The following is a 24715-nucleotide window of genomic DNA, read 5'->3' on the forward strand; positions in this document are numbered from 1 at the left end:
ACAGAACTGTCCAGGGGCCTCATCTATAAAGCTTGCTTGCGCAGAAAAAGCGCCTGAAAGTTGCGGAAGCCACCATCTACGCAAAGCCTCGGATCTAAAAAGAAAAAACTAACCGAAAAATCTGCGTATCTTTACGGCAACCTGGACCCTCCCGTAAGAATTTACTTAAGATATGGGGAACTGGCGAGGCAGGCTGTGAGGTGGTGAAATGAAGCCAGATTCATGTCATACTCTTAATAATGTCATCACATATCAGACTTATAATAAAATAGTGCTGATAACGGAGCAGGCGGCGGGGGGGGGCGGGGGCGGGGATGACTGCCGCTCCGAACCCACTACTCCACGCCGAAGAGGAAAAAAGAAAGTGTTCTGATTAAAATAAGGAAAGTTGGACTATATAACAATTGCGTTCATAAGGATAAAGTTTAAAAAAAAAAAAAAATTAAAGAAATAGTCCCTTCTCCCCGTGTGTGTCTGCCTGTCATGCACGGGTACGTGCGCTCATGTTGTTTAATTTTAAGCCGGAATTATGGTTCTGCGTCACACCAACACAGAGCCTACGCCGTAGGGTCCGGCGTAGGTGCGCGTCGCCGCGTACCCTACGCCGTAGGCTCTGCGTTGGTGTAACGCGGAACCATAAATCAGCCTAGAGCAGCTCTGAGGGGAGACGGGAGGGAGGAGGGGGAGCGGGGGCTGCCGGGCCGCCGTCCCGAGTGTCTTGATGATTTGCTGAGCCTACCGTTAGTTTTTAAACTGTAAAAAGTGGGGGGGACAAATAAATCATTTTGAAAAGTGGGGGGGACATGTCCCCCCTGCCCCCAGTGGAAATTGCGTCGTGCGATCGTGGCACTAACGGGCAGCAACGACGTGCTGCCCCTCACTCGCTTTATTTTATACTATTTATATACTTTTTCTACTTTTACTGTGACCACCAAATAATCTCGTTTCACTGTCCTCTCTCCACATCATCCACAACATCTAGATCTCAGATCTCAGCGAAATTCAGTGGCACGGCGGCTCGACACGTTCATTCATTCTGACGCATTCATCCCTAACAGGCTGCAGGAAGCCACTGCGCATGCTCAGTAGGCTCATCCATATGGATTTATGGGCGTGTTGAGGGCGGGATATGGGTCGGATTCAGCTGCGCAGCTTTCCAGGTGGACTGTGATTCATAAAGGGAACATTGCGTGAAAGTCTGCGTGCACGCGGTTTTATAGATCCGGATTTTTTTTTGCGCCCGCCATTTTCGGCTTTTGGGCGTACGTGCACTTTTAGTATGGATCCTACGCACTCCATTTTAAATGAGGCCCCAGACCTTTATGACATGCTGATGATGACGAGTAATTTGAATCAAGTGTGAGGAAGCAGGGAAACATGTAAAACATGCTGGATAAGGGCTCTCGAGGACCAGGATTGGCCACCCCTGCGTTAAGAGGCTAGCTCATACATCCTGAAGAGCCTCCCACTTGAGGGCGCTGCTAATATTCCTAAATATAATTAAATTGACTTATTTCAAGCAAAAACATCTCTAAAAAAAGTAAGACTAATTTTCTTTCTTTCTTAGAAATAATGTTTTGCCATGAAAGTAACTTTAGAAACATCTTATCACATCTACAGGAATTTCATCTGTCTGCCATCGAGCTCAGAATCATTGAAGAGATTGAGCTGAAAATCATGACGATCACCTACAGAGAGATTGTTACAGAGGATGGAGAGCTGATTGTGACGACCTCTGCAACCGAGGCGGCGCAGCCAGCCTTCGAAACCCCCGTCAAAAACTACAGAATCATGGAGGGCATGGGCGTCACCTTCCACTGCAAGATGACTGGAACGCCGCTCCCCAAGGTGATGAATCTTCAGATTGACGTACATTGAAGTTCTCGTTCACATATCCTCATCTAAACTGATTCCACTGATGTTTTGACTTGCGGTAGATCGCTTGGTACAAAGATGGCCACCGCATCAGGGCTGGTGATCGATACCAGATGGAGGTTCTTCAGGACGGACGGGCCAGCCTCCGTCTGCCTGTGGTGCTCCCAGAGGACGAAGGCGTGTACACCGCCTTTGCCACCAACATGAAGGGAAATGCCGTCAGCTCAGGGAAGCTCTACATAGAGCCGTCTGGAGCCGCCCCTCAGAGATACACACCACAGCCCGCAGTGCAGAGGATCAGGTAAGGATTCACTGAAAAAAGTACATTCTTGAATGGTTTAAATAGTGACATCATATTCTACAGAGTAGAACTAAAAGATTTGGTGATGCTGCTTTTAACCACTATACTCCAAAACTGTGGAACAGCCTGCCGGAGGATCTGAGAGGAGCTGGAAATGTGAACATTTTTAAACGTAGACTAAAAACTAATCTCTTTGGTCTGGCTTTTATGTAGCATCACATTTTATAGTTTTAGTTTTATTCCGTTTAAAATTTTTTAAAGGTATCTGTTTTATTTATTTATCTATCTCTTATAATGTTTTTATTATTTTTATTGTTGTGGACTGATTTTTTTTTTTTAGCCTTAATCCTTGAACCTTTATCTTTTTATAAATTTCATATATTTTATATTGTATGTCAGGGTGCATTGGTCTCCCAGTTTTTATCTTTTTGGTCTCCCAGTTTTTATTTGTTTATTATGCTTATTTTTCAATCAAAATGTCAAAGCAGCTTGTATTTCATGTACCTGGACGAAAGGTGCTATATAAATAAAATTTGATTGATTGATTTGATTGATTGATGAGTGATGATAATATTATCTCAGGTCCACATCTCCTCGCTCCTTGAGCCGCTCCCCTGGCCGCTCAGCTAGCCGCTCGCCTGGACGCTCGCCGGCCCGCCGGCTTGACGAGACCGACGAAGCTCAGCTGGAAAGACTTTACAAACCCGTGTTTGTCTTGAAGCCTTCCTCTTGCAAATGCTCTGAGGGACAAACTGCCCGATTCGATCTGAAGGTTGTCGGCAGACCGATGCCCGACACTTACTGGTTCCACAATGGTGAGTTAATCGTTGATGAAATCCTCATGAAAGGTCTTTTACACAAAGTAGTTCTCACAATCAAAGTTTAACCATCACTTTTTTAGGACAACAAGTGGTTAGTGACTACACACACAAGATTGTGATTAAAGAGGATGGTACCCAGTCCCTCATCATCGCCCCAGCCATGCCGCACGATTCTGGAGAGTGGACCGTCATTGCTCAGAACAGAGCCGGGCGGACGTCCATCTCCGTCACTCTTAATGTCGATGGTACGTTTCACATTTGTTGCTGTTGAATGCCTCAGAGATGAGAGTTCTTGTGAGTATTTGATTGCTTTACTTTTCTACTTTCTTCAGCTAAAGAAACCTTGGTGCGTCCTAATTTTACCGAGAAGTTGAGAAACATCAGTGTGAAACAGGGCACTCTGGTTGAACTGGCTGTTAAAGCCATTGGAAACCCGCTTCCTGATATCGTCTGGCTGAAAAACAGTGACATCATCACACCACAGAAGCACCCAAACGTCAAGTATGTTTCACGTCAGCAAGAACTAATGAACCCCTGGTACCTACGCTGCCTTTACAGTGAAGCAAAGCATTATCGCATGGTTTTTGTAGAACTATATGCAGAATGTGCGGTCTGAAAACTGCATTAGGGCCACTCAGAAATCCATCATCTTAAACCAAAAATTATAAGTTAGTTATAAAGGTTAGTATACGTGTTGTTTTCCATACAAATAAAACTATATACACATGTTCCAGTTTATTTTATGGCATAACAAAGAAACAATCCAACACAAGAAAGACGCAAGATGCAAGTTTAAAGAAAAAGTTGGCACACCAATTAAAAATTAATGATTTGCAAATCTCCCTAACCCATATTTGATTTACAATAGAACATCAAAAATTAGGTAATTTTGAACAACAGGAATCAAAAAAGTTAGCACGGGGACGTTTCTTCTTCTCTTAACAACAGTCCATATGCGTCGAGGAACTAATAGTCCACGGGCCAGAGCCCAAAATTTCACTTGTCAGTAACACTCAAGGTGACCAAACTTGCTTATGATTTTTGAAAAGATCCATGTCTAGAGATGATATTTTGGTATGTTAACCCTTCCTGAGTGGCAGCTGTATCATAGTTATCAGCTCATCAAGTTACCCAGCCCCTTCAGAAAATTACATTTTAGATGCTGGTGCATATCCTGGTTTAGACTCATGTACAGGATATCTGTCAATGTTTCACAATATTGTATTTGGTATCATTTTAAAGGGGACCTTTAAAGCATTCATTCAAGCTAAGATGTGATACATTTCCTGAATCCTTATGGTCCTGTGAGTATTCCAATTTTTGTATTTTGTGTCTCTGTTGTTCCTAGATGACACAGGGATAAAAGATAGTATATCATTTAGGCGAAAATTGTGTAAAAATGTGTGTTGTTTATAGTTTAAAGAGCTGCAGTGACCTCTATGTTGGTCAGAAAGATTCACATCTTAGCTTGAATGAATGCTTAAAATGATACCAAAGACAATATTGTGAAACATTAACAGTCTAAACCAGGATATGCACCAGAGTCTAAAATGTAATTTTCTGAACTTCATGAGCTGATAACTATGATACAGCTGCCACTCAGGAAGGGTTAACATACCAAAATATCATCTACAGACATGGATCTTTTCAAAAATTATAAGCAAGTTTGGTCACCTTGAGTGGTGCTGATATCTGGTCTGGCCCATTGACTATAAGGTAATAGTTGAAGGGAGCTTTGGAGAGGACTGTTGGCCCATTCTGGTTTGAGGGGACTGGGGCTGCTCAACACACACAGAGCCATTGCGGGGGGGGAGTTGTTTTAAAGATTTTATAATACACCAAAGCCAATGCACTAACCCAATAAAGTTTGGGGTAAAGATTCAAAAATGATATAAAAAGAAACTAACAACAACAGCACTTTTTTCAAAACAACCGTCTGAAATGATAAAGGCATTCTGACATGATCATTTAATGTTCCAGGATTGAAGGAACCAGAGGAGAGGCCAAATTCCAGATTCCCTCAGCTGCCGGCTCGGACAGCGCCTGGTACACTGCCACAGCCATCAACAAGGCTGGCAGAGACACAACTCGCTGCAGAGTCAATGTTGAGGTGGAGTATGTTGAGCCTGAACCAGAAAGAAGGCTCATTATTCCTAAAGGAACCTACAAAGCCAAAGAGATCGCTCCTCCAGAGGTGGAGCCCCTTCACCTGAGGTACGGCCAAGACCAGTGGGAGGAAGGCGACCTTTACGACAAAGAGAAGCAGCAGAAACCACAGTTCAAGAAGAAGTTGACTTCTATCAGAATGAAACGCTTTGGTCCAGCTCATTTTGAATGCAGGCTGACACCTATCGGAGACCCCACGATGGTGGTGGAGTGGCTGCATGACGGCAAACCTCTGGATGCTGCAAACAGGCTGCGCATGGTCAATGAATTTGGCTACTGCAGCCTGGACTATGAAGTCGCTTATGCTAGAGACAGCGGGGTCATCACCTGCAGGGCCACCAACAAGTTTGGAGTCGACCAGACCTCGGCCACCCTGATCGTCAAGGATGAGAAGGGCCTGGTTGAGGAATCACAGCTTCCTGAAGGCAGGAAAGGTGCCCACAGACTTGATGAAATACAACGCATTGCTCACGAACGCGGTCCTTATGGGGTCACTGCTGAAGAGGAAACAGAAAAAGTGAAACCTGAGATCGTCCTACTCCCTGAACCAGTCACTGTCTTGGAGGGTGAAACGGCACGATTCCGATGCAGAGTGACCGGCTATCCATCTCCAAAGGTTAACTGGTACCTCAACGGACAACTTATCCGCAAGAGCAAGAGATACAGACTCCGTTATGATGGTATTTACTACCTGGAGATCACAGATATTAAATCTTATGATTTGGGCGTGGTGAAAGTGGTGGCAGACAACAACCTGGGTTCAGCTGAGCACACTGTGAAGCTGGAGATAACACATAGAGAGGACTTGAGACAACATCTGCGCCGTGCCCCTGAAGGTAGGGCACATGAGGTTCCACACGATAAAACACCATTTGAAGTGGTGAAGGCTGAGAAACCTGCACCAGAGGATGCAGCGCAGAAGGAAGTGGTCACGCTTAAGAAGGTTCACAGAATTGTCCATGAGAAGTCCACAGAAGAGTCGGCGGAGCTGAGGAGCAAATTCAAGCGCAGGACAGAGGAAGGCTACTATGAGTCTATCACTGCAGTGGAGCTCAAGTCCCGTAAGAAGGATGAGTCCTATGAAGATCTGCTGAAAAAGACTAAGGAGGATCTTCTTCACCGTGCCAAAGAGAAGGAGGAGGCTGAGAGGAAGAAGGAGGAGGAAGGTAAAGTTGCTGCAAAAGCTCTCAAACCAGAGAGGATCAAGCTTTCAGCCAGCATGGAAGCCCCAAAGATCGTGGAACGTATCACGAGCCAGACAGTCGCACAAGGTGACGAGGTCAAGTTCAGGTGCAGAGTCACAGGTAGACCTGAACCTGAGTGCCAGTGGTTCAAAAATGGCGTTGAGCTTGAGAAGACGGACCGTCTTTACTGGTTCTGGCCTGAGGACCATGTGTGTGAGCTGGTGATCAGAGACGTCTCAGCTGAAGATTCAGCCAGCATCATGGTCAAGGCTATCAACAAGGCTGGAGAGACTTCAAGCCACGCCTTCCTACTGGTGCAAGGTACCACAACGACTGAATTCCTAAAGTGTACCGTGATTTATTTTGATTCACGTGTTATCTAACGGAATTTATTTTCATACTTTTTGCAGCAAAACAAGTCTACCATTTCACACAAAAGCTGGAGGACGTGAATGCCAAGGAGAAGGACACCATGGCTACCTTTGAGTGTGAAACCAACGAGCCTTTTGTCAAGGTCAAATGGATGAAGGACAATGTGGAGATCTTCTCTGGAGACAAATACAGGATGCACTCTGACAGAAAGGTGCACTTCCTGTCTGTGCTGATTATTGGCATGAAGGATGATGCAGAATACAGCTGTGTGATCGTAGAAGATGATATCAGGACAACTGCCAGGCTTAATGTTGAAGGTTTGTTGGATGACAACACTTGATCATTTGATATCCTGTTACCACTAGGGATGGGCGGTATGGACTAAAAAATTTATCACGATAATTTCTGGCATTTATCCCAATAACGATAAAAAAAATACCAATTCAACTCCACCTTTCTAACTATAAATCTATCTCGTTACACAAAAACGTCATCAACAGGAATTTTTCTTTCTTTCTTTCCTTCCTTCCTTCCTTCCTTCCTTCCTTCCTTCCTTCCTTCCTTCCTTCCTTCCTTCCTTCCTTCCTTCCTTCCTTCCTTCCTTCCTTCCTTCCTTCCTTCCTTCCTTCCTTCCTTCCTTCCTTCCTTCCTTCCTTCCTTCCTTCCTTCCTTCCTTCCTTCCTTCCTTCCTTCCTTCCTTCCTTCCTTCCTTCCTTCCTCCCTCCCTCCCTCCCTTCCTTCCTTCCTTCTTTTTTCCCTTCCTTCCTTCTTTCCTCCTGCTCTCTCCTTCCTTCTTCCCTTCCTCTTTTCTCCCTTCCTTCCTCCTTTCCTTGTTTTCTCCCTTCCTTTCCCCTTTCCTTCCTTCCTTCCTTCCTTCCTTGTTTTTTCCCCTTCCTTCCTTCTTTCCTCCTGCTCTCTCCTTCCTTCTTCCCTTCCTCTTTTCTCCCTTCCTTCCTTCTTTCCTTGTTTCCTTCCTTCCTTCCTTCCTTCCTTCCTTCCTTCCTTCCTTCCTTCCTTCCTTCCTTCCTTCCAAAAATCAGCTTTACACAAAAACATCATCAACGGGAATTTATCGTTTTTACCGCGAGATGACAAATTCTTATCGTGAGGAATTTTTTTGACGATATATCGTGAACGGTAAAATATCACCCATTCCTAGTTACCACTAACCCTAAACAATCTAAACATCTTCATCAATTATTTTCTGCAAAAAGTGACAAAAAGATCTTTGAGTTGACTGGTTTTCCCGGAGTTGTAGCTGCTGATGTAGCGTCTGTATAATGTGATCAACAGGAGCTCCTCTGGAGATCCTGCAGCCTCTGGAAAACGCTGAGGTGCCAGAGACCTACTCTGGAGAGTTTGAATGTGCCGTGTCTCGGGAAGATACTGAAGGCAGCTGGTTCTTTGGAGAAAAGCTGCTCTCCTCCAGCAGTAAATACGTCATCTCATCCCGCCGTGGAAGACACAGTCTGTCTGTGAAAGATGTCAAGAAAGAAGACCAGGGGAAATATACCTTCAAAATGGGTGAACTTGTGACAAGTGCTGCTCTGAAGATGAAATGTAAGTTATCAAAATGACATTGTGCTTGTGTTATACCCCTAAAAAAGGGGGTGTGAAACAGACACACAGACACGATGTTCGTTACTCAGCGTCCAGTTCTGTATTAGTTTTTCTCAAACATGTATTTCATATATTTCATATATTTCATATATTTCAGCAAATCTATTCTAACACACCACACACACAAAACACACAGGCGCGCACAGCCAGTAAAAGTCTGCACTCCGCAGGCAAATAATATCACTCTCAAAACCAAAACTATATTTAACAGTTGCCTATAGTCCTACAAATAAATATATATATATATACAGTGCTAAATAATATAAATTTCTTACCTAAAAAAGGGGGTGTGAAACAGACACACAGACACGATGTTCGTTACTCAGCGTCCAGTTCTGTATTGGCTGAATAACGGACACCGCGTCTCCCCTAACGGTAAGTTAGAACCCAAAATAACGTGAACAAAATAACGGTTAGACATTTCTTATAAACGATCAACAAAACGACGGTTAAACATTATTTACAAAGGGATTATGATATTAGTTTGTTTTCTTTTCCTATTACAACATCACAAATCCAAGGGCCTTTGCCAATCAGAACTAATACATTTAAAATAGACATTTTATCACTATTACACTTGTGATGTCTGATGTGAACTCGGGCGTTGAATTCTGGTTTCAAGAGAGCTTGACCAACTTGGTGTTTTTTCCATCTGCTAGAAAGCACTGCTCCTAATTTATTTATCATTACGATTGCATCCGATGCTTAATGCATTCATCTTCTTGTTTTAGTGCGTCCTGTGACTCTGATGACTCCTTTGACGGACCTAATCGTCTGCGAGGGTGACATCGCTCAATTTGAGGTCAAGTTCTCCCAGGAGAATGTTGAAGGAAGCTGGAAGAAGAATGGACAGCCAGTCACAGCCTCAGACCGTGTGCACATCGTAATTGACAAACTCATCCATAAACTCCTGATTGAAGATACCATAAAGGACGACCTTGGAACATACTCTTTCGTGGTCCCCGATCACGACATTACAACATCTGGAAAGCTGAACGTTCAGAGTAAGCTGCTTCGATGCTTTTTTTTTTTTATTGAAATGTGAAATTGAAACGTTTCAACAATCAATGAATTGTGTCGTTTTGCAGCTATTGGCATCCTGGTCGACCTAAAGGATACAACTGCCGTTGAAGGCACCAAAGTTGTCCTAGAGGCCAAAATCTCTGCTCAGGACGTCACCTCCATCAAATGGTACCACAACGACAAACACCTGGTGGCCAGCGACCGAATGCAGATGGTGGCAAAGGGTTCCAAGCAGCGTCTGGTCTTTAACAGGACCTACGCTTCAGATGAAGGACACTACAAACTGGTGGTGGGCCGAGTGGATACAACCTGTAACTTAACTGTTCAAAGTAAGTTGCACAGGGAAATATTCTCAGCACACAATGACTTCTAAACACAGTTAACATTTCTGATTCAACGCAGGTCAGTTCTAGGGATGCAAATTATCGATTATTTCATTAATTGATAGTTGATAACCTTATCGATCGATCATCGATTAGTTGATAAGCTGCGTTTTTCCCCCATCTGAGATACAAACATACATTTTTTTGCTTATATAAAATACAAAGGACATTTGAATGTATTCCTTAATCAAATATTTATTTGATACAAAAGTAACAAAAAGACATTTTTGTACCACAAGGAATATAATATAAAGTCACTTCAAGGCTATTAGTAGTAGCAGCAGCCATAATAGTGTCATTTGTGTCAAGCAAATTTTAAGTTCTAGTTACGTTTTAAGTTAGAGTTTTGGCAGTGTTCAAAATAAAATTATGAGACCTGCTGTATTGGAGCACATTTTCTTTTAGTTAAAACTGTAGCGGGGACAGATGTTTAGAGAAACCTATGTACGTACCGGGTGAAGGCTGATTTATGGTTCCGCGTTACAACAACGCAGAGCCGCCGCCGTAGGCTACGGCTCTGCGTCGATTTAAGGCGGAACCATAATTCAGGCTTTAGGGGAGCATATCGGAGAACAACCAGAAGAATATAGAGTGGATTAAAAATAAAAGTTAAGCACTGAGCTACATGTGTCTCCCGTCTGGGCCATTGCAGACTCATTGCCTGAGCATGATACTAAAACCAAACATATCCGCCGTCTCTTTCTTACTTTATGTGCGCGGCGCAGCGCGTTGTGTCGCATTAAATGTGGTCCGGGTGTAATACCAGCTGGTGAAAAAAATAAATAAATAAATAAATAGATTAATTGTAGTCGTTAACTTTAATCGGGTAATTTCATAACGGCAATTAATCGAAAATCGATTAATTTTTAACATCCCTAGTCAGTTCACCTCAGTTCAAATCGGTTCAACCATCAATCCTTTCTCTATATGCGCTCCAGCTTATTCAGGGTTCAGGGGCCATTCAAATCAATTCCCCTTGGTTGGATTCATTTTGATCCAAAGAAATGTTGATTGATGTGGATATTAAAGAAAATGGTAAATAACTAGTGATTTGCTGTGATCTGACCATTTGTTCCACTTCAACAGCTGTCCAGATCATAAAGCCCATGAAGGACAAGGAGTGCTCTGAGTCTGAGAATGTCACCTTCGACGTTGAGGTTTCTCACCCAGGCATCGACCCCTTCTGGACCTTCGGCGGTCAACATCTCAAAGCCAGCGCCAAGCACAAGTTGGAGTCCAAGAATACACATCATTCTTTGACAGTGATGAATGCAATGAAGGATGAGGAAGGCGAGTACAAGTTCTCTGCTGGCGAGAAGACATGCAAGGCTTCACTCACCGTAACAGGTATGCCAGCGACTTTCATTTAAAGTAGAACAATTGAGCTCTTTCAGTTATTGTTTGTATAACTATGTACTAACTGGTTTTCTGCCGTGACAAGGCGGCGCCATCAAGAAGCCACTTCATGACTTGGTGGTCGCCGACTCCCAGACCGCAGTGCTGGAGTGTCAAGTAGCCAACCCAGCAGCAGAAGGAAAGTGGATGAAAGACGGCCAGCCTATCGATTTCAACGATAATGTTGTGAGCGAGGTGAAGGGTGCTGTCAGGCGGCTCATAATTAACATCACCAAGGCCACAGACATTGGAGAATACGCCTATCAGGTCGCCACCTCCAGGACCTCAGCTACCCTGAAAGTTGAGGGTAAGTCCAGTTTTATCACATACCCACATACCCACACATACCGCAGTTTCAACACACTGAAACTGGAATCGGAGCCTTCATAAACATGAAATCATCAGGTTCTGAAGACGGGCTGGCTGAAGGAAAGTAAGAACAGTGGGTTGCAATTTATTTTTGTCTGTTTTATCTGGCTGTAGTATCTTAAAAATGTCCTTACAATGGAATCCATTACTCTTGGACAGTTTCTTCTGTACATCTAACGCAGCGGTTTTCAAACTGTGGGGCGCGCCCCCCTAGTGGGGTGCGGAGGTACTGCAGGGGGTGCACGGGAAGACAGAGCGGAGCTGTAAACTAGAGGGCTGCATTGGGATCGGGTCCAGCCCCCGGGTCTCGCACTCAGAAGGCACGCCGATTTTTCCCAGTGGCCAGCCGCGGTACTGCAACAAAAAATCCCATGTGGCCCAGAAAGCTTTTTTCCCATAGACCGCAATAGTAAAAGAGAAGCCTCTAAAACTGTTCACAGGAACCTCCAGTTGTAATCACCGGCAATTACTAATCTTTGTATTCTATATTTTTAAGTCATGGACTTTATATCCGTCAAAAATGTTTTATAACGGCCAGAAAAGTCAAAGAAAAGTCTCTTTCTGAACCATGTTATTTCCAATTCCCCAAGGGGGGCCTGACTGAAAAAGTTTGAAAAACACTGATCTAACGTGATACAACAAGTTATTAAGAAAAGGTTGATACTTGGCACGTTTGGGTCGATTAAAGCCAACTCCGGAGAAGCTGCCCTGTTGGTTTGGTTTCCGTCAACATGTTTGAACCAAAAAAACGGTGGTGCTCAAACCCCCTTCAGAATCAGAATCAGAAAAAGGTTTATTGCCAACTTTGTTAAACACACACAAGGAATTTGTTGTGGTGATTGGTGCAATACAATACAAATATAAAAGCAAATATAACGAGACAAAGTAACACGCACCAAATCACCGTGGCTGCCATTCTCTGAGGCGCCACTTGGAATAGTGGATCTAAATCCACTTCCAAAAGGACCAAACCATCCGTCCAATCAACTTCTATCCTTCTCCACGTCTGTTGTGTCTTTTCATCCATCTGATGATGAAAGGTCAAAGACGATGGAACACAAACCTTCAACTAGCAAGCCAAATTAAATTAAATCTTATTTTCTGCTTTGGTGTAAAACAAACGTAGCCAACTACAAGCATGAACGGAACAGGAATAGTTTTAAGGTGGTATTGTTACTCCACGGACGAGGATGAGTATTTTCCTCCAAGTTGTCCCCATCATGACCTGAGCTGGGAAATAAACTTGCTTAGGTTTATCTCTTTATTTAACTGGCAGGTGTGATTAACAAGTTGAAACTGAAATTCCTTATATGCTTTTAAGCTATCAAGTATTTTCCCATTATGCTAAATTGGTCATTTTATTGTTATTTTCTGTCATATAATTTTAATTTCTGTTACCGCTGTGCACCCAGCACAACTCCAAAAATGTCTCTGATTGGCCTCTGAATTCCTGGAGGCTTGCCGATGGGCGGGGCTAATGGCTCGTGACTGCTGTTGCGGATCAGAAACGTGTTTTAAATATATCAAGTCCACATATTCAGCCTTCACTGTCGATGAACTCAGTCCTTTGCATTTTTCCATGCACGTCTAAGCCAGAATCAGATTCAGATATGAAGTGGACAGCAGGACAGCATGATGAACCGCGATAATAATGAAATCTGTCTCTACAGCTGTAAAGATCAAGAAGACCCTGAAGAACGTGAACGTGATCCAGACTCAGGAGGCTGTGTTCAGCCTAGAGTTAACCCACGAGAATGTGAGGGGGGTGCAGTGGATCAAGAATGGCGTTGAGATCCACCCCAGCGATAAATATGAACTCAGCATCGAGGGCACAGTCCACACCTTGAAGATCAATAACTGCAACACCCAAGACGAGTCCGTGTACTCCTTCAAGCTGGGAAAGCTGGGAGCTAGCGCCAGGCTGAATGTTGAAAGTTAGTTTCATAATAAACCAAACATAAACTTTTAGTCTTTGGGGAATTTGCTCCAGGCAGAATGCTGAGAATATATCATAACTGCAAAAATGTTCCCACAGCCATCAAGATCCTGAAGAAGCCCAAGGATGTGACATCACTGCTGGGTGCGACAGCTATGTTTGAAGTTGGCCTCTCAGAGGATGACATCCCAATAAAATGGATGTTCAACAACAAAGAGCTGAAGCAGAACGAGCACTACCACATGACCTCAGAGAGGAGGACCCACAAACTGACGATCCAGGATGTGGACAGCAGCAAAGAGGGAGAGTACACCGCTGTGATTGGCCACCTGCATTGCAGCGCTCGTCTCAGCGTTGAAGGTAAGTCTGAAGATATGTATCTCCAAAATATCTCTAGTCAAATGTTGACACTAAAATCTAACATTCTGAGGTTTTATGTCATTTCCCTGCAGCTCTGCGAGTCACCAAACCCATAAAGAATCTGAACGTCCCAGAGACCAAGGAGGCCACGTTCGAGTGTGAAGTTTCTCACTTCAACGTGCCGTCAGTGTGGCTGAGGAACGGTGCAGAGATCGAGATGAGCGAGAAGTTCAGGATCGTGGTTCAGGGAAAAGTCCACCAGCTGAAGATCACGAACACCAGCAAAGACGACTCTGGAGAGTACACCTTCGTCTGCGGGAACGACCGAATCTCTGCGACTCTGACCGTCAACCGTAAGACACTTACTCATGGCCAAAAATATTTATAATCTGGATGTGAGACCTGGATGTTTAAAAAGAATTCCCTTTTTAAACCAGAGTAAAACTAATTCAGAGATTTGCATGGGCCAACAATACCCCACCGGGTCACGCTCGGAGTCACAGCCTGACAAATCTGGTCCACTGCTTCATTTCATCTGGTCCACGAGAAGGCGTAGAGACAAATACATACTTAGACTATCGTTTTATACTATTTTAGAGACATTCCTGGACCGTAAGTTAGGGGTGTAACAATATATCGTGCCACGAAATTTCGCGATACAAAAACGTCACAATACATGTCGTGGAGGTGACAAGGTGTATCGCGATATTGGGTTATTAATATTAATATAGTGTGTTGACTAGTAACGCGGATCCGACCGCGACCGCAACCGCAACCGCGACTGCGGCCCGACCCACGGACCAAAATCTTACTCCGCTCAGAAAAAACTAGTCCCGTTCTGCGTCCCGATCACGGGACTCTTGGGGGATTTTGAGCTCTGAACTTTTAAGTCTGGTGTAGAGTTAAGCCTTACCTTAATAAATTAAACCTTTTTCGGGTTGTGAGTAGGATAAACACGGGGAAACTTCTGCTGAGTTCCAGTGTACTTTAATGTCCCTCAACAGCGTAGGATTTTAGAACATCAACACAGCACCTAGTGCTGTATCACTCCGCCCAATCTAAAACATACTAATCACTACAGATAAACTGACTAGTGTAATTATAGTCCCTGATTTACATCAGAATATAAAGAATATATTTATAAAATAATGAACCCTGAATTACCAAAATAACCTTCTTAACAAAAATAAATCTCCTCTTACACTTATAAGGTGAGCAGGAATCAATCTGTTTTATGATGTAAATTTGTATGTATTTATTTACTTTTATTTATTTACTTAATTTTAGTTGTTAAATTTCTGGAAAAGAAAAAAGTAAAATCATACATGAGAGAAACTATTTAGTTTGTGGCTAAATATTTTTATTTGTATGAAACTGAAGATGCATAATGCAAACCTGACATTTACTTTTAGTTCAGTTTGTGGAAAATGGTTGTCCTGGCTTTCTCTTTAAAACTTAAACAGTTATAAAGCATTACAAACTGTAACAATAGGACAAATGCACAGCATTGTTTTGTATTTTGTGTCTTTCAAATAAAAGACCATTTTTTCCAGTCATATGTTCCTCAGTCAAGGTTGTTAAAAAAATACTGCTATAATATCGTATCGTATCGTATCGTTATCGTGACCTCAATATCGTGTATCGTATCGTATCGTGAGATTAGTGTATCGTTACACCCCTACCGTAAGTACATATCTGACAACACATCTCAGTTACGAAGCCTGCACCGTGATGCCAGTGTCTCATGTTACGCCCCGTCTGACAACAGTTCAGGGGTCACATACAAAGTTGGATGTTAAAATGACTGTCGTTTGTCTTAATGATCCCGAACCAAGTTAGAGGCAATTTATTTAGATGTACACAGTTTCCCTTCTAGGCAAAGCTGCAAACGTACCGATGGCAATCCAAATATGCTTTGCAGGCATATCCAGCAACCATCCGTTGGAGCTCATTAAGGACTAAGGACAGCTTTGGCATCGACGGTTACAGATTTGAACATGGCGTCTTGTTTTTGTTTTTCTTCCTCAGCAATTCTGATCACAGCTATGCTGGAAGACCTGAATGCCCAGGAGAAGGACTTGGTCACGTTTGAGCTGAACATCAACTATGAGGGAATCACGTACAAATGGCTGAAAAATGGCGTGGAGATCAAATCCACTGACAGATGCCATGCTCGCTGCAAACAGTTCACTCACACTCTGCACATCAGGAATGTTCATTTCGGAGACAGCGCCGAGTACACCTTCATGGCAGGGTCTGCCGTCACGTCCGCCAAGCTTCACGTGGATGGTGAGATGTGCATTTATTGTGCATCGCCAAATAAAAATTAAAAAAAGATGGAATAGTGCAGAAGATGCAACTTCTGCCTGTTTGTTTCCACTTCAGCCCGTTTGATTGAGTTTACCAAACACCTGCGGGACCTGCACATCACAGAGAAGAAGAGAGCCACGTTTGAATGTGAAGTATCAGAGCCAGACGTCCAAGTCATGTGGATGAAGGACGGGCAGGAGCTGGAGATGTCCGACAGGTAGCCCAGTTCACATTCAGAAGGGGGGACTCTTTAATCGTTCCACAAATGATATTACAATTAACCTAGGGCTGGGCGATATATCGAGATTTTAATATATATCGATATATTTTCAAACACGATATGGTACGAGACAATGGCCCGGTTTCCCAGATCAGTTAAGTAGTTCTTAACAGCGAAAGACTTCTTTCAAACCATCTTAAGGAGCCTGTGAAAGAACTACTTAACTGTTAAGAACTACTTAACTGATCTGGGAAACCGGGCCAATATCGTTTATATCGATTTAAAAAAAAAAAAGAAAAAAAAATATATATTTTTTTTTTACATTTTTTTTTTATGATTATGATATAGCTTATTTTGTGACAAATTGACTTGAATGTTTTATTTGAGATTTGCACAAATGTTTTGTTATTTGCACAACTGTCAACCTCAGTGGAAAAGTCTGCCTGTTACTGTCTACATTGTATTAATTACAGTGTATTTTAATTTAATTGTTATGCAGGAAAGGGATATTTGTTTTATTTTATTCAAGAAGCATTTTTATTCTATATATGCAGGCAGTTTATTTTTATTTCATTTGTTTTATACATTTTGATATTGTGCAGACCTCTGTTAATAAAGGAACCTGTGTGACATTTGGCACGAGGCTTTGTATTAAAACTGAAGGTTTTTTTAAGGGTTTGCCTCAGAAAAAAATGAAGCTAACAGATGCTATGCTATAATGCTTTGGGGGAAACCCCAATTATGGCACAGAAAAAATATCGATATATATCGAGTATCGCCATTTAGCTAGAAAAATATCGAGATATGACTTTTGGTCCATATCGCCCAGCCCTAAATTAACCTCTTCTGTACTTCCTGTGTTTTTCTTCTAGACATAAAATTAGCTCAGATGGTCTATCCCACCGCCTGGTTCTGGGGTCAGTTCGCCTGTCTGATGCTGGTGAATACACCGCTGTGGCCGGGTCCAGCATGTCCAAGGGCCGCCTCACAGTCGAGGGGCGGGACGTCAGAATCTCAGAACCAGAGAGCCGAGACATCACAGTGAGTCGATGTACCCCCCAGTAACGCGGTACTTTCACCCGAAAGAGGGACACACGTTTAATCTCGTCAATCATCTCTTTGTGCAGGTTGTTGAGAAACAAAGATCAACCTTTGAGTTTGAGGTGAACGAAGACGACGTTGAGGCTCACTGGTTGAAGAACGGAGTGGAGATCCATCTCTCTGAACAGAGGTACAGCTACATTACCATCAGGAAAATGCACCGTCTCACCATCAATGAGACCTACAGGAGTGACGCTGGGGAGTACACCTTCATCGCTGGCAGAAACAAAAGCACCATCAACCTCCACGTGAGATGTAAGACATCCGATATAACAGACGGTACCGGTCACGAACCAGTATGACTGGCGCCATCATCCCATGCCTACTTAAATGCAGTGGTGGACAGTAACGGAGTAAATTTACTTGAGTACTGTACTTAAGTACATATCCAGAGGATTTGTACTTTACTTGAGTATTAGATTTCTTTGGTACTTATTACTCTTACTTGAATACATTTCCAAGACAAATATTTTTACTTTTACTCAAGTAAATTTCTAGGAAGGCTGAAAAGTACTCGTTACAGGTGACAGGCACGGAGACAGACAAGACAGACATGGGGAGACAGTTTGTTATGCTCTATATTGCTATATTGTACTGGTACATGTCCTTCCTGTAAAGTTAAGTGACTTCAACATTGAGTTATTGAAAGCAGAGATGTAGTTTTTTGTAAAGCAGTGGTCTTTGAGGGGGATCCAGACTTAGTTGGATGGTGCAGGTTCATTTGGTTTCAGTTCATGATTGTTAATAAACTCTGCATCATCTGCTGTCCTCTTATGATCCCATTCATTTGATTTGTTTTTGGTGTTTCTGCAGGTTTTATATAACATTGTGGTTCTAAAAGCAGCACATCAGTGCAGCTGGTTTCAAGGAGTTAATTCTCAGAAACAAGAATTAAAAGATCCTTAAATTAATTTAGAAAAAATATAGTAATTTACTGATGTTGAAAATAAGAAATTTACTCTTACTCTTACTTTTACTTAAAGTAAATTTAAAAGCATTTACTTTTGGATACTTAAGTACCTTTAAAAGCAAGTACTTTCTACTCTTACTCTAGTAATATTTTGACTGAGCTACTTTTACTTGTAACGGAGTAAATTTTGACCAGTAGTATTTGTACTCTTACTCAAGTACTGGGGTCGAGTACTCTGTCCACCTCTACTTAAATGCAAATCTCTTTGCAAGGGTGTGAAATTCACAAACCCGTCCCATGAAGAATCTTTATGAACTAATCTTTAGCTAGTTGTGCCATGAGTGTTGACAGACATTAACCTTCATCTCGTCTTATCATTCAGTGCCCGAGCCACCTCATATTGTCCGCCAAATGGAGCCCACAACGGCGATGGCGGGCCGGTCGGCTCGCTTCTCGGCGCAGGTTAGCGGCCTGCCTCTGCCTCACGTGTCCTGGTACAAGGACTCCCAGGCTCTGGCTACCGGTTACAAGTGCAAGTTCCTCCACGATGAAGACGAGCACACGCTGCTGCTGCTGGAGGTCTTCCCCGAGGACGCTGCGGTGTACAGCTGCGAGGCCAAGAACGACTACGGAGAGGCCAAAAGCTCGGCTTCTCTCACTGTCGAAGGTACAGTCATGATGTGTGATCACAGCTTCAGGCATGGTGTATGGTTGTTACAGGTTGTTTTAAACAAGCAGTTTTGAAACAAAGCTTGTTTACACAACCGATTACGGATTAGGTACAGAAATTATTAAAGAAAAGTAAAGCTTAAATATAAAACTATTAAATATAAAACATTCCTACAGTAGGTGTGTTTTCTACGACGGAGTATTAGGGCCAAACTAAGACAAAAAAAATTAGAAATGACGAGAAAAAAGTCATAATATAATGAGAATAAAGTCGTAAAATTACGAGAATAAAGTCGTAATATTGCGAGAATAAAGTCGTAATAGAATAAAGTCGTAATATTATGAGAATAAAGTCGTAATATTACGAGAATAAAGTCGTAAAATTACGAGAATAAAGTTGTAACATTACGAGAATAAAGTCGTAATGTTGCGAGAATAAAGTCGTAATAGAATGAAGTCGTAATATTACGAGAATAAAGTCGTAATGTTGCGAGAATAAAGTCGTAATATTATGAGAATATAATTTATGAGAACTCTAACAGGAAGAGCTTCTTCTCCCTGTGTTAAAATGAGGAATATTGAGTTATATTTATATATTTATAATATATTACGACTTTATTCTCGTAATATTATGACTTTATTCTCGTAATTTTACGACTTTATTCTCGTAATTTTACGACTTTATTCTCGTAATATTACGACTTTATTCTCGTAATATTATGACTTTATTCTCGTAATTTTACGACTTTATTCTCGTAATATTATGACTTTATTCTCGTAATTTTACGACTTTATTCTCGTAATATTATGACTTTATTCTCGTAATTTTACGACTTTATTCTCGTAATATTATGACTTTATTCTCGTAATTTTACGACTTTATTCTCATTACATTATGACTTTATTCTCGTAATTTCCTTTTTTTGTTTTTTTGTTTGGCCCTAATACTCCGTCGTAGTTTTCAGATGTTAAGGACTGTAAACTTTTCTCAGGGACTGTGAAAATAATCTTACAGTGTGAGCGGTTGGATCGACAACAACTGTCTCAAAGGTCTTAAGATCAAAGATAGCCTGAGATTATCCTACGGCTTCGTCTACTGACTGGCCAAATAAAGTGAGAGTTGATTGTTTAATGTCATCACGTGCTGATGACACTATTCTGCATCCGTCCTGGCCTACGATCCGGGATCGTTGTGAAGTCCAAACATGTCCCTCTTGATGTTGCATCCAAGATTTAGCAAACGCAAGTCATAAAATGTGGGCTATAATAATCTTGCACAAGTGTAAAAAGTGATCTGGTATGTAGGACCCGTCAGAAAACTTGACGTTTAAGTTTCATATTTCACCCAAGTCTCATTATTTGTGTAATCTTCTGTCTTTTAGTTCCTGAAGTGTCTTCCCGGGTCTCTGCTCCGGTTCTCATCACCCCCTTGGAGAATGTCCTGGTCGCACAGGGACACCCTGCAGAGCTGCTGTGCACCGTCTCCGGGGAAGGTAGCCTTTACTCCTCAGCTTGTACTCGTTTAGTTGAACAAAATCACGTTTAAATGACTCCTCCGCTTGAAAATATGTAGTAGTTATCACCAACACTGTTTGAGGAGAGTGTGTGTCAGATTGTCCTGACTGTAACTTACATTGTGTCTCCAGATCTGCAGATTTCTTGGTTCTGTAATGACAGAGAGATCAAACAGTCTGACATCTTCAGGATGTCTTATTTTGAGGAAACCTGCCTGTTGGAGATTTCCAAAGTTGTCCTCAGCCATGAGGGGGAATACTCTTGTATTGCCTCAAATTTGGGAGGAATGGTCACATGTTCCGCCACTTTGAATATTGACGGTGAGTTCTGCAGACTATTACTGACATTTCAGATGACCACAGTCACTGTAAGGCCTTTGCTTTTAAATAGCGCATTAACTCCTGGCTGCTCCTCCTGAAGTTGCTCTGGTTCTTGGAAAAACATTATCGCTTTGGTTATGAAAAGCTGAGTTAGATCCTGTTTGCATTTCGAAACAAAGCCTGAAATTATCTACAAGCTCTTTAATTTAACATCTATGAATGAAACGCTGAGTGAACAGATCAGTGATCCAAAAATCAGAGCATCACAGAGGACCGCATGTACGCCTGTCCTACCAGGTTCTTCTTTCCTTCAGGTACTGACACCGCATGAATTAGTGTCCCTGACAGATCAATGACAAGACTTTAAATGATATGGCTCTTGTTCTCCAAGAGCCATATAAGGAAAGGAATATTAGCCACTTGCTTTTAAACTAGCAAGAATTGTTTGAGTGAAATGTAAGAAAACTCTTTAACTCTAGAAATAAGATAAGAAATGGGACAAGGTTTTTTTCTTGTGTGACTGTTTTTAGCCGTTACTGAAGCTAATGTGAGCTGGCGAACACTGCTAGCTAACAGGTCATTGCAAAGTGAGCTCTTAGTTCTCTGCAACTAGTTTAAATATGTTAAAAAATTAAGCTCCTGTCTTTCTCTAGCGCCACGCCTTTTAAGGTTCTTGTCAGATGGGTGTGAGTCTCGCCTTTATTGAGAGTCAAGACAAGTTGTACTAACGTAAGATAGCTTTTAACTGACCATTGACGGTGATCGATCAGTCTTCCGGTCCCCGAGGCGGAGAAGTTGATTGAAAACCCGCAGTTCTTGTAACTGCACTAAAGGTAGTGCAGTTTAAGCTTGTTTGGCACTAAAATGTGGTTGATGAGAAAAACATCTCAGCTTAGACCCGACAGGAACAGCGAGTGCACCTGACCGCTCTAACTGGTAGAAAATATCTTTAACTGTGTTTGTTCTTAAAGTCCAAGTTAGAGAACCAGCTAACCGTAAACTTTCGTTTAGTTTGTCCTTGTTTTGTTTGGTGTGCATGCCAATGTTTGTTTGAACACATCTTACATCCAGGCCAACAAGATATCTATGTTACCAACCCCTGGATTTCTGTAGATTTTTCATATTAGCCACCAAACTCCTTCATATCTTTATTTTTTTTTCCGTGAGACACGCTGACAGTGACGCTTTTCTGGAAGCATGTCCCACATACCTACTTTTGAGGAGCACTCAACTGTTTTCTGTTGTGGGAAACACTGCATGACGTCTTCTTTTTTATACGCCCACACCTCTTAACAGCCCTTATTTTGAAATGAGCGTTTGTTTCAGAGCGATGCAGCATGGTCACAACACCTGAACCGTGGAAATACATCTGTGCGGATTCCTCACACTCAAGCACGGAGAAACTTCGTTGCTGTCTTGTTTTTACTTTGTGGCTCCGGTCAAGCTTGCATGATTGACAGTGGAAACCAGCCACTTCCACTTCTTCACTGATCATGACTGATCCTCAACGCTTCAACCCAGCTGCACTTTTGGCAAACAAGTTGTGACAAAAATAACCTGGAGAAGTCACCAGAATTATGATGTGTTGACCTAATTCTTCTATTCTTTCTTATTGCCCAGATGCAAAAGCCTTAGATAGTGTGTCAAACACCGGGCCTGAGCCTAAGCTAATTCAGAGGCTGGAGGCTCAGACAGAGAGTTTCAGCTCTCTGTCTGTGGGACAAACAGCCCACTTTGTTGAGTTCACTGAATCGGTCTGTGAGAGTTCCTCAACGTCAAGGAGGACGGTTGAGATTCAGATGGAGAGCGTCGGCTCGGTGGAGACGACTTCTCACAGCACCTTTGATTTCAAGCTCCCAACCAGCCCCAAGCTGTTGATGGAAATGAGCGACGTCAGAGTGAAAAGCGGTGAGATGGCGGAGTTCAGCTGCTCGTTCGCAGGGCAGCCCTTCACCGGGGTGGTATGGGATCATAACGGTCATAGCCTGGTGGACGCTGAGCGGATGCAGAGTTCTCAGAGTGGGGGGTTGTTGTCCCTACTCATCCACGACGTTGGTGTGGCGGACCAGGGAAAATACCGCTGCACAGCCACTAACCGACATGGTCAGAACAGCTCCTCTGCTCAGCTTACTGTTGAAGGTGGTTTATCTTTCTTTTATCCCATCTGGTCCATCCCATCTTTTCATCTGCCCCCTCTGTTGCTTCCTGCCTCTCCTCCCATGATTTAAAATCTCCCCTGTCTCTGTAACCTGCTAGAATGTAATGGAATAATAAGCTTTATGATCTAGTTTGTCCTCTTCCTGGTGTCTCCCGCTTGCTTCACTAATCCCAACATCCCTTGTACTAACCCCGTAGTGTTTAGAGTCATAATCTTATGCTCTTTGCCCCTAATTACTCTCCCTAACTTTATTCTCACCCAGCTAAAGAAGCAAACCTCAAAGCAGAGACCCCCATCCCCACTGATTCAGTGTGTAAAGTGTCTCAGGCAGACAGGGAGACCCCTAGAGAAACCTCTGACCATGACAAAGAAGAGTCAGTGGAGAAGCTGGGAACTATGCCTCAATCTTCGCAGGGGCCTTACAACTTCACCAGCCACCTGTATTTCCCTGACGAGAAGAGTCAAGTCCTCTCCAGCTGCCCTGAGTTCCTGATCAAACTCCCCCCAGAACTGCTGATCAGTAGCAAAGCAAGCGGCTCTCTGTATTGCGTTATGAGGGGGCTTCCCTCTGCGTTTGTCGTTTGGCTTTACAGCCGCTTGAATGTCAAAGATTCTGTGTCGTACTCCCTGAAACGTGACGGCCCCCTGTGCTGTATAAATGCAAACAAGGTGGAACCCAGAAAAGGGGGCTCTTACTCTTGCAAAAATGTAAACTCAGCAGGGGATGCTGAATGCAGCGAAGTGATGAAAGGTTGGCATCTGCATGTTTTCGGTCCTTCTTGCTCGGGCTTTGTGTGCCCTCCCACTTATCCACACTGCTTTCCACCTATAAGGCCATCAGAGGCACATTTGTTCACAAGGTGACACCAATCCCTCTGCAAAGGCTTTAACCATGTTTAGGAAAGGTTGCCCAATTATGTGTCCCGACAAACTGACTCAAAACACTGATAAAGGGATAAAGAGGGACACATACGACAGAGTGTTTCCAACAGCCAGAGGTGCTGCACGCTCAAAGAACGAAAGGGGGCATGCGAGGATTAAGGAAACAACCCAAATGGAGAATATGGATGCATGACCCATCACTTACGCTGGTTGTCTTGCGCTACAAATGCATTAATGAATGTATTTTTTTTTAAATTTCAAATATCTGTGTCTTTACAGTAACTGGGGAGAAGGACAAGGTTCAGGAGGAAGTGCAAGGTAAATATTGTTCTAGCTGAGACGACTATGTTATGATGTGCAGGTTTTTAGAATAAGTCTTTGGAGAGTACGTCTCAAAGCCCTGACTCAAAGTAAATGGATATCTTTTCTTGGAACTTAAAGACATTTCACCTCTGCTCCAGAAGGCTTCATCGGTTCAAACTGACCGGTGGGGAGTCTTACATACAAGCAACTGACCTTTCTATGACTCCTGTGGGTTTTTAGTCTTTTGTTAACCGTGTACCAGTTAATTGGTTACAGGTTCGTCTAGGGCTGTGCGATTAATCGATTTTAAATCTAAATCGGATTTATTAATCAAAATCGATGTTAAAAAAGGAAAATCGGAAAATCGATTTTCCTTTTTTGCAGCTGGCTGCATTACAGACAGAGCTCGTCTAGTCATCTTTGTTTGGTCAAGAAAATTGTAAATGTTGTCACTTTACTAAACTCAAGGAGGATTAACAGTATCTTTCAATTGCACTTCATTCCCAATAGGGAAATTTGTTT

At 42.7% G+C, this 24715-nt stretch overlaps 1 protein-coding gene across 1 annotated transcript in view; it reads left to right on the plus strand.

The window, feature by feature from the left end:
- The window catches only part of ttn.1 (titin, tandem duplicate 1), a 217208-nt gene that overhangs the window by 22649 nt on the left and 169844 nt on the right, over positions 1-24715 (plus strand). The window contains exons 19-43 of the mRNA XM_061722950.1: positions 1621-1848; positions 1938-2176; positions 2759-2991; positions 3078-3242; positions 3330-3498; positions 4978-6668; positions 6758-7036; positions 8013-8279; positions 9071-9343; positions 9428-9691; positions 10832-11092; positions 11187-11447; positions 13180-13443; positions 13545-13805; positions 13898-14158; positions 15834-16094; positions 16191-16332; positions 17208-17376; positions 17463-17691; positions 18729-19013; positions 20398-20508; positions 20662-20850; positions 22471-22989; positions 23271-23759; positions 24170-24208. Of these exons, the coding sequence (XP_061578934.1) occupies positions 1621-1848; positions 1938-2176; positions 2759-2991; positions 3078-3242; positions 3330-3498; positions 4978-6668; positions 6758-7036; positions 8013-8279; positions 9071-9343; positions 9428-9691; positions 10832-11092; positions 11187-11447; positions 13180-13443; positions 13545-13805; positions 13898-14158; positions 15834-16094; positions 16191-16332; positions 17208-17376; positions 17463-17691; positions 18729-19013; positions 20398-20508; positions 20662-20850; positions 22471-22989; positions 23271-23759; positions 24170-24208 (7549 nt within the window). The remainder of the gene's footprint in view (positions 1-1620; positions 1849-1937; positions 2177-2758; positions 2992-3077; positions 3243-3329; positions 3499-4977; positions 6669-6757; positions 7037-8012; positions 8280-9070; positions 9344-9427; positions 9692-10831; positions 11093-11186; positions 11448-13179; positions 13444-13544; positions 13806-13897; positions 14159-15833; positions 16095-16190; positions 16333-17207; positions 17377-17462; positions 17692-18728; positions 19014-20397; positions 20509-20661; positions 20851-22470; positions 22990-23270; positions 23760-24169; positions 24209-24715) is intronic.

Source organism: Cololabis saira, chromosome 6, assembly GCF_033807715.1.
Source record: "Cololabis saira isolate AMF1-May2022 chromosome 6, fColSai1.1, whole genome shotgun sequence".
Classification (NCBI taxonomy): Eukaryota; Metazoa; Chordata; class Actinopteri; order Beloniformes; family Belonidae; genus Cololabis; species Cololabis saira.